Source organism: Rhipicephalus microplus, chromosome 6 (assembly GCF_043290135.1).
Source record: "Rhipicephalus microplus isolate Deutch F79 chromosome 6, USDA_Rmic, whole genome shotgun sequence".
Classification (NCBI taxonomy): Eukaryota; Metazoa; Arthropoda; class Arachnida; order Ixodida; family Ixodidae; genus Rhipicephalus; species Rhipicephalus microplus.
In genome coordinates this window covers 73,702,778-73,712,663 of record NC_134705.1, presented here as the reverse complement: position 1 = coordinate 73,712,663, position 9,886 = coordinate 73,702,778, and the positions used below count along the sequence as shown (strand labels likewise).

General features: G+C 42.2%; 1 protein-coding gene across 1 annotated transcript in view; it reads left to right on the top strand.

The window, feature by feature from the left end:
- Positions 1–207: 207 nt before the first annotated feature.
- LOC142764803 (uncharacterized) overlaps positions 208–9,886 on the top strand; it is a 35,812-nt gene continuing 26,133 nt past the window's right edge. The window contains exons 1-3 of the mRNA XM_075865337.1: positions 208–315; positions 7,177–7,319; positions 7,377–7,453. Coding sequence (XP_075721452.1) covers positions 214–315; positions 7,177–7,319; positions 7,377–7,453 — 322 coding nt within the window. The 5' untranslated portion in view covers positions 208–213. The remainder of the gene's footprint in view (positions 316–7,176; positions 7,320–7,376; positions 7,454–9,886) is intronic.

Below are 9,886 nucleotides of genomic sequence, written 5' to 3'. Positions count from 1 at the left end.
GTATACGTCTGCGCACAGCAGGTGCTCATCATTTTACCAGCTTCAACTGTCACAACAGGAAAGACGACGGTTTGAACTGAGTTGATTAGGCGTAATATATCACGAGAGTGGCACAGATGTTTTCAAGAAAGAACGCTGTCTCTAGACCAGAGTGAGATATATAAGGTGGCGGATATGTATGTCGTTTCATATTCTGTCGTTCAACAAGGTAGCATGGCTTGCGTTCTGAAAGCCACAGTAGTTGCATTAGCGATTATTGCTGCTGAAAACCAATTTAGTGGAGCTGCAGGTTCAAAAGTGTATGATATCAAAAAGGTAATATTTTTATTTCTTTCAGTCTAAACATTAGAACGGTAAAAAAGTGCAATATTGCAATTCATTACAGTGGCTTTTTGAAATCGAGCTTTTTAGAAATAATTTTGTTAACACAACTTTCTCTTTTTTTCGTAATTTGACCTCGGAATGGGACATTTTTCTCGTCAGCCAGCAAAATTTCTTTCTATGAGAGACTTGCAAGTATTTATGTAGCTTTACACTTAAATATTGATAGCTGCCAATCTTGCATTCAATAACCCAACCTACTTTTTGCGTGATTCCGGCCTAGCAATTTCGCTCCTTTTTATTTGCTGTTGCAAGTAGCATTTTTGTAGGCGTACTGCACTCTTTTTTTTTGCCGTACACTCATAGAGCTTGGGCACTGTGCGGAAATAATTTCATGACGCTTCTTTGCACATGTTGTCGCAGAGACCGCAATTGTTAGGGAGGCTTCCTAGCAAGCCGAACCTCAGGGTGCATTGCATATAATGTAGTGAAACTGCAATACAGCATGATAGGGTGCGAGATGGACGGAATGCCGCGAAAACCAACAGTGAATGCTGCAACTACGCGGTCATTATTATTCAAAAATGGTGCAGTAATTATGACCCAAGTGCGTCTTTGTACTCATCATAAGGTAATGTGAGTACATGACAAATGTTTCAGTAGAGGCTGCTCTCGAGCCATGTGTGTGACCCATACGTTTTGTGTGGCCCCAGATGTAAGAGGTTGCTTATCCAAGCTTATTGGAGGCTCATGAAATAATGGCAAAAAGGCCAAAATAACTTTTAAATCGGAACCATGTAAAAACGAATATCTTCAAACAACGCTCCAAGTTTGTAGCGTGTATACCCACTCAGTAAGACTAACCGCCACACCGTCGAAAAGACGCGTCACTCTTTGCCAGAGAGAAGCTACGCACAAGTAAGATGCTGTCCATTGCGTGTATTTAAAATCACGTTCACCAGACATCATACTGAAGAACGCAGCAATCGGATTAACTAAGATTAAGCTTGTCGTTGTGCTAAACTCTGGTCATGGAAGTGATCCAGACACAGTAATGCTGTGCAAGGTCATCTATCTCAATATTCTGGCTTGATTATCATCCTATCATTTTTTTATTCTGGAGTTCAGCCTTTAGGCATAAAAATTGGCTGCATTAAAATAAACAAGTTACTTTGCAGTATGTACACAGGAAAACATCAAACTGGGAAAAGATCCGGCACTGTCGGTGAAGCTGGGTCGCCAGACTTGTGGTCCGTTGCACGGAGACTGGGAAGGTGGCTTAAATTATAGGCATGTAAAACCACCGCAAGTGTGTTGCTGTGAATGTTTGGATTTCAGGCATAACTAAATTTTATGTATGCTCTATAGCACAATTAGACATTCACCGCTGGTATCAGCGAAAATTTCACACACGCTATGTATATCGCGTAGGCATTCTTAGTGGATCACGTTGAAATAATCGAGAATATTACCGCACATAATGTGTGGCGGATGCCAAACTTGAACTGATTGAAGAGCAACAGACTGTAAAACTCTATCGTATTTAAAAGTTGGTGCGTGTGTTGAAGGATAGGTTTTTTCAAGGTATCTTGTTGTTATGATCTGTAGAATCCGAGAAAGCAGAGTCATTTTTGACTGCCATACTTTCTCCCATGTAAACGAACTTTGCGCTTTGATCGTGCATTATGCATGGCTGTACCTTGTTACCATTGCTAGGAATAATTATACACCCACTAAAATATCCATCCCGAAGCAACTTACACAACCAAAGAGCAAAGTCTACCAAATCGTCTGGTGTTATTGCACGGAAGGCAGGACGGCACTGGGCGCCACTGTAGTGATGAGGGTGAGGACTTCACCTCCAAGTGCACTCAAAGAAAACCTGGCAACTGAGCTTTTGCGTAGTAGTGTCTCTTACAATACTAAAAGGAAATCTAAACTTGTTCTCTAGTCATTCCGTGGGCCTTGGTAACTTAAGGCATACACTTCCGGGATGATGTTTTGGTAGAAATGTTGCAGCATGCCTAGTAATTTAGAAAAGGTAATTATTCTCGTGACAACTCGAAAGGCTGCCCTGAGGCATCCATTAGGTTTGCCGACTGGAATAACATCACAAGTTTTATACCTAAGTTAGGCAATTAAGTGCCCCGAATATTGCAGCCCTATATAGACATACCTTTATGACAATATCTGAAGGTATATGAAATTTTGTCTCAGAGACAGCACTCTAAATCCATTTCACTGAAATGTAGAAACGCTTGAAGTTGGGCGATCTTTTTGCTGTTCTCTTCTTTATCGCTGCAGTAGTCCTTGCAGCCGTCATGGCAGAAATCTACGTTAAAGTGTCCGTACACTTTTTTTGAACATCTTCGCAGCACTAAACAAAAAGCTGAAACTCGAAGACGGGAACGCCTCGAGCACTCATGTCGATACCTTCTTTGAACTTCCTCGTCCTTTTAGCCTAGTAGTCTGCTCGAAAAACAGCTACCACAAACTAGCTCAGGTTTCCCTTCTCAAAAAAATTTATGTAAATGTCCCTGCAATTTGAGCAATATTTGTAGCCTGATGCTGAATGAATTGTGCAGAATGATACTTGTATCTTGTCTTCTCTCGTTGTGTACTTCACGTTTCGTGGCTTTGCGAATGGAACTGAACGAGGAGGTACATTGACGAGACACCACATTGCTGTAACGAAAAATGTTACAGATAAATGGAGCTGCTGAGAACAGCGATCGAGGCTATCAAATTGACGAAATCCCTTCGTGCATCAACGATAACTGTAAACTCTGCTTATTGAATTCTGTAAAGTTTCTGTGTGCAAATCGCGGTGAATAACGTTTAGTGTCTTACATTATAAAACACGAAACAAGATAGTATGTTTGATGTTGTAGGCTTCTAATGTAGTTTGTGCCAACTGCACTACTGAGGAGTAACGGTGCAAGTCACGTGGTACGTTTTTTTATCTCGAAGGCTTTTGGAGCATGCAATGAAATCCACTTTATAACGGTATCCAAGTAGCAACCTGATCTTATCTTTATAACCGAAAATTGAAATGAGCGGGTGGAGAAAACAAAGAAGAAAGACAGATAAAAAAAATTTGCCTCGTATTTGCGTGTTAATTTGCAAATGTCGTCGCAAGACGATAGTACTGCGTGTGGGGAGAGGGGAAAAAAACATTTATGTGATGTTCTGCGCAAGACTGTCGGTGAATGGTATTCTGCAGGCGCTGCATTAGAGCGCCTCGAGGGTGCAGCGGAGGCGAACGAGCGCATGAAGTCACGTCACACGTGAGACATAAGCGCCATTTGGCAGTTTTTTGTAAAAAACGAAGCCCGTGGCTCTGAGACGGCTGTGCGCGCCCGTCTCACAGGTGATAAGGTGTAGAACGGAAGGTGACGGGTAGGTGCCACCACCGTCTCGTCTTAGTAAAGCGTTGGAAACGCTCGCCTTTTCGTGCAAGCGTTGCATGGTCAGCGCCGCGTGATAAGTGCTACGGTCCTTCAAATTACTTATTTATGCCTTTTCTAGTATGAGACGCACATGCAGAATATACATGTCTTGTTATTGTGCCTCAAACATGCGCAATAATTGCTTTTTAATAGGCAATTGCACAAGTGTGAACGCTGAATCTTAAGCAACATTAGTGGGCGCTGCGGATAGGGTCAGTCGTTTCAAGTACCCGGTGCCGTGGACAGTGGACAAACAGACAAATGTACAGACAGACATACATACATGCACACAGACCGACAGACAGACAGACATACAGACAGACAGACAGACAGACAGACCAAATTTTTGCAACGAAGGTCCCCAAGAAAGACTATCATCTTTAAAAGTTTATTCGCATGCAGGTAACGCCATCGCAGCTATGTACTGTTGCAGAAAAGCCAAATTCTGTCAGGTTTGATTGTTTTATTTACATCCTTCTCAAGAGCATACAGGAGTACCACGCAACTGAATGGGATGTCCTTCGTGAAAATAAAATCCGGGAGAGACTATGATCCTTCCGGTCTTCTTCTATGAGCGTACCTGAGTAGGCTCCTCAACCACTTCGTCGGAGTCGGTGCTCTCGCCGCCGCCAGCGACACGTTTACCAGCATTTATCGCGTCAACACCGAGACAATTGGACGTCTTCGCAACATCTGCGTGACGCAGGTGGTTTAGACACGACGCCTTTCCTTAATTACCGACAATGGCTCCAGCAGCTCTTCGTCATTGGGTGCTTTGCAGGCCACTCCTGTAATCGTTTCGGAAGGAAGGTTGGTCCTCCTCTCACTTCCTCGAAATAAGCGCAGCCGACTCCTTTTCTGTGGGTGTTGATGGTGTGCGGATTGCATAGCGGCGCACGCCGTGAGCGCGGAGAGCGATTCTCAGCGCACTGCAGCCGGATTCAACCGCTTTATCTGATATCGTGGCACTCGCGCATCGTTTAAGCAGCCTAATAATAACAACAGCTTATTTCTCTTACCTATACAAATAAACTCGATGGAAGGTGTGAGGCTAGAAGCGAGGGACGTGTGAATACGGCCTCACAAACTTTACGGTAGGCAGGATGCGGACGCCACCAGAAAAAGCACACAAAAGCGGATGGTGCCTTCGTTGTTTATCGCTATGTCTGGTACGGTTTTAAACAGTGTCATTAAAGTTGAGTCGACTTAATAGTAGTTGCTCGAGTGTTTCTTTAGGAAAAATATTATAATTGTGAAGGATGCCATCTGCCACGGGGAAACAGTAGGTAAAGTGCTCAGCTGCTGACCGGAAGGTCGCTGGTTCGATACCGGCTGATGCGGCCACATTTCAGTAAAGGCGATATGATAGATGCTGGATTACTGTGTCATGTCAGGGCACGTTGAAAAAGACCAGATGGTCAAAATTTAGAGTACCCTCCACTAGGACACCTGTCCTAATTTTGTTGTGATTTTGCAAAGCAAAACTCCAGATATTGTTGCTATTGTGAAGAACGCCTCATTGTGGGAGTTCGCTAATTTCCCCATCTGGTATTGTGTTACCTTCACTCTCATTGTGCACTACATGGACCTCTAGCATTTCACCTCCATCGAAATGCGACTGCCGCTGCCGCAATTGAACACACGACTTTCGAGACTGCAGCCGAGAGGCGCAACTACTACCACACCATGATGGTAGTGTGCGAAAAAACAGTAAAGATTGAAAAGGTATATCTAAGGTAGTAAGTATAGTACCTGTCAAGTCACAGGTTTTACAAATCAATCTGCCACTTTGTGGGCAGAATGTCTTTGTCCAGGTTTGTTAGTTACCATAATGGTAGAATATTTCTACCGAAGAAACTATTACACATTGGGCATAAACAGTAGACTTGCTCCGTAGAGTACACCCATGACAAGCATTTGGTCGAGGCACCTTGATGTATTTTAGCATATTTTAAACGATGGCTAGAATGAGTTTAGACCCCTTTACATTCATGTCAATGCAAGTTGTCTGTATATACAGACAGCTAAGGCACAGACTCAGCAAAAAGCGTTCAAAGCTAGGCGAATTGGTTAGAGTTTCGGGTTTACCAAACCATGCAGCAGACGGGACGCCAAGAAACAACGGAACAGACAAACGAGCGCGGATCAATAACTGATTTATTAAAAAACATATTGTACACTAAATATTTTATTTTGCTGTTTACTGTATTTGGCACGTTTTCAATAAATCAATTGTCAATCTGCGCTCGTCTGCCTCACTTCGTTCCCTCTTTGTGTATTGTCGACCACGCAGAATGATATAGGCCCCTCTTCTAAAGCAGCTGATACAATCAGAAGATATCTATTGGTGGGCGCTTCACACGACTGTCAATGTTTTACCTTAGAAGGACGTTTTGAGGCTTTTTAGGCAATCGAAAGGCTTCGAATAAATGTTACTTCTTTTCATTGACGACCTTGTGCACAAAAACTAATTTGAGTAAAAAAAACAGAGAGATATGCTCTATGTCATCCTCGACTATGTCGTTCACGACAAAACGCATTGCGTACTTGAATGCACGACGTATTGCATATGCTACTGGCCATGGCGTACAATTAGGAATATAGACAAATATTCGTTTACTACACAACCAAACTCGCCTATTGCTTTTCTGGGACTGCTGCTTGCTCATGTTGTCTTGCTGTTTGCATTCTTGCTGTTGGCACACACTCAATCATCATGGTGTACCTTTGATAGTGTTCAGCAGTATTGAGTATCATAAGGAATGTGCGTCGATTAGTTGAGTACTCAAGACCACGCCGTGAAGTCTACTTTTTTGCATTATTTGTTGCACACCACGTTTGCGAATGCACAAAATAATATCTCGCGTACACTCTTCTTTCCCTTTCTTTTATAGCCTGCTCGTGGCGGCCGCAACTAAGCGGATATGCAATCATCATTAATACTGAAAGGACGGCTCGTCCCGGAATCCGTCGCTCCAACGCATGCTCTTCCCACTGGCATAATCTTAAAGTTGGAAGCGTTCAGAGCGTGTAGATTTTTTGGTGGTTAATGACCTCAACTATCCTCAGAGCTGAAATTTTTCGTCATATTTTCGAGTTTCTCGCAACAATTTCTGACTTTTCCCTCATGTATAACTAATGCTATGGCTCTTTACATAGCCTTTAGTAAAGTGTTCAGTGTTCTATGTAAGACTTTCACTGATCCACTCGTTAATTTGTTCTTGGTTAGCAAATAAACAGGCGTGTTCTTTCTTATATTGCTTCAGCTTGCTTATAGCAGCTATAGTGATGAAGCTCTGGTTATTTCAATATCGCTACTAAATACTGCGCTATATATCGGGTGTCTTTATTATTTTGGGGTTTGACTAAAGAAGCTCCAACATAATTCATTATTTCTCTTTTACAGTTTTTAACCAAAAATCCTGCTTTATTGATTATCCGGAAAACCCACGGCACTTTCAATCGATGTAAATGGTACCAACGGCAGGACATGAGCGACACTGATGTGATGGTGTCTGCATGGGTCTACATCGACAACACGAAACGAAAGTAAGACAAATGTCTTGTTCGTTAGATGACCCATACTTACTGGTGATATATCAACAGGGCAACTGGAGGTGACGCGAAGATATGGACCTTCAAAGGTGAAGATAAGATGTGGAACGGAGACGAAACTTCTGAGGGTATTTACTCAAACTTATGTACATTCAATATCTACAGCATTATTTTATTACATTTCCTTGTTAAACTTTTCAAATTAAGCTCATTGAACCAACGCAGAAGCCCAGTCGCTGTGAACTCATCCTCGATTTCTAATAAAAATGAATTGTTTCATAAGAAATAAGCACATATTAACAAAAGTAAATTCAGCTACAAAATGGCAGAAATAAAAGCAAAACCAACATCAAGACATTTGAAAGAAAAATTTGCATGCGATCGTCCTTGATGCATATACTAAAAATAAGCTGCACAATATTGTGATATATTCATATCTGTGCCGGTGACCATGAAATTATACTTTCAAGTAGGCCTTATAAAGTCTTGTAATGTGCGAATACACTGTAGAACACCACGCCGAGAATTCATGCGCAACTATCAGTCAGGTCATAAAGACCCTGCAACGCATGCCCTGCTGACAAATGGTCAGAGAATCATGACGTCTGCAGTCGATGATGGAAAAATTTTTATGCTTTTGAAGCTTGCGATGCTCTTCTAAGCGTTATGCGTAACGGCTTTAATCTTGTGAAACAAGTCTCATGCAAGTGAGTGAAAAAGGCGCCGACATTTCATAAGCACTCAAAAATGAAGTTGTACAACAGAAGAACGATGAGTCTATTTAAAGCATTATGCGAAATATTCGCGTAGGTAATTTCAAAGAGATCACAGAACAGAATTGTGCTTAATGAACGTTTACAGCAAGCTAGGTTCAGGAGAGAAAATTCTGCTGTGAACTATTTGAAGAGTTCTCTGTTGAGTGAGGTGATATTTTCGCATAAAAACCATCGTGATAGCGCAACAATACACCAGAGAATGAACAAACGAGAACAGGCGTTCTCCTTCATGAATAGTAAAAAATTCGAAAATATGACGATTCAGGCTTGTGCCTGCACATTGGTCCTACTATGAGCGGAGGTGTGACCACGGAAAGTATGCAGTGCGCACTAGTTTACATCCTAAAATTGAATACGAACTTGTTCCCACAGCCATCGCTCTCCCATTCAGTATCCATGGCTATTTCCGATAAAGGAAGCATCTATTGCATGCTTTGGGACGGTGACACTTCCACGCAGTTCTATGTTCACGTTGCCAGTTTCTAGTCAGAAACTTCTGTATCGTGGAAAATTTCAGAGAAAATTCTGACTTCCCTTCCAAATCAGATGCGACATTTAGCCAAGGGAAAACAAAATTTCTTTCACTATACGCGTCGTGTTATGTGCGAAGCACTTCCAGTAGGTGGGTTGTCGATTGATATGTGGGGTTTCCCAAAACCACCATAATTATGAGAGACGCCAACGTGGAGGGCTCCGGAAATTTCCGCCACCTGGGCTTCTTTAACGTGCACCCTAGTCTGAGAACACGAGCCTACAGCATTTTCACCTCCATCTAAATTGCAGCCACTGCAGCTGGATTCGATCCCGCGACCTGCGGTTCAGCAGCTGAGTACCTTAGCCAGAGGCTGGGTTGTCGTATGCTGTCGTATGCTCTTGCCATATGCTGCCATCGACACTTGGCCAAGCGGAGGCGAAACAAAAAATAGCATGCTCGTCTGAGGGCACACTCGTGCTAAGGAGAAGCTTTATCCCTGTTGTCCTTCGAGCGCACTCATGATGAAAAGTGTGTAGTGCTCTAAAACAAATGAAAAAGGAAAAAAGCAAGCGCGATATATTAAGAAAGAAAAAGGTAAAAATGGGAAAATATAGAAAGATCTAGAAGCAGAGAGAAATTGCGCAAAGACAGCAAGAACACAACTGAAATAAAAACACAAAAAACAGCGAAAAACGAAAAGGATAAAAAGTAAAGAAAATTCAGCAGATAATATGAACTTTGGGAATAGATGGTATGCGAAGCGCGCGGAAGGAAGCTGTCCATGTTCTATTTTTATTGAGTGAAAGGTTACGAAATGACGCTAAGTAATATGTACAATTTTACGCAGGAACGTATGGTAAAAAGTCGCATACGTTTCATATACCCAGGTATTTACAGTTGCGTAATGATCACAACAGCACCATGGTTATCAGCAACACAGGAAGCGGCAAGCTGCTATGTAGCGCTTGTTCTCGCTAGCATAGTAGCTCTGGACACTGATGCACAAACGTATTTCAGTCAATAGCCCTACGAATAAATTAACGTTAACCCGACAAGACCACCGTATCGTGGGAGTACGTATGTAATGTTTATTAAAGTTGGATATCCAGTGCTGTAACTACAACTGAAGTTTCATGAACGAAACGGTCTTTTTGAAATGTAGGTCCGAGGTTTCGCATAGCTTTGTGGCATAGTACTGTGTTGACAATGAGAATTCTCCCGTTTGATTAGGTAGGTAGATAGATAGATAGATAGATAGATAGATAGATAGATAGATAGATAGATAGACAAACACCAGGCAGACAGACAGA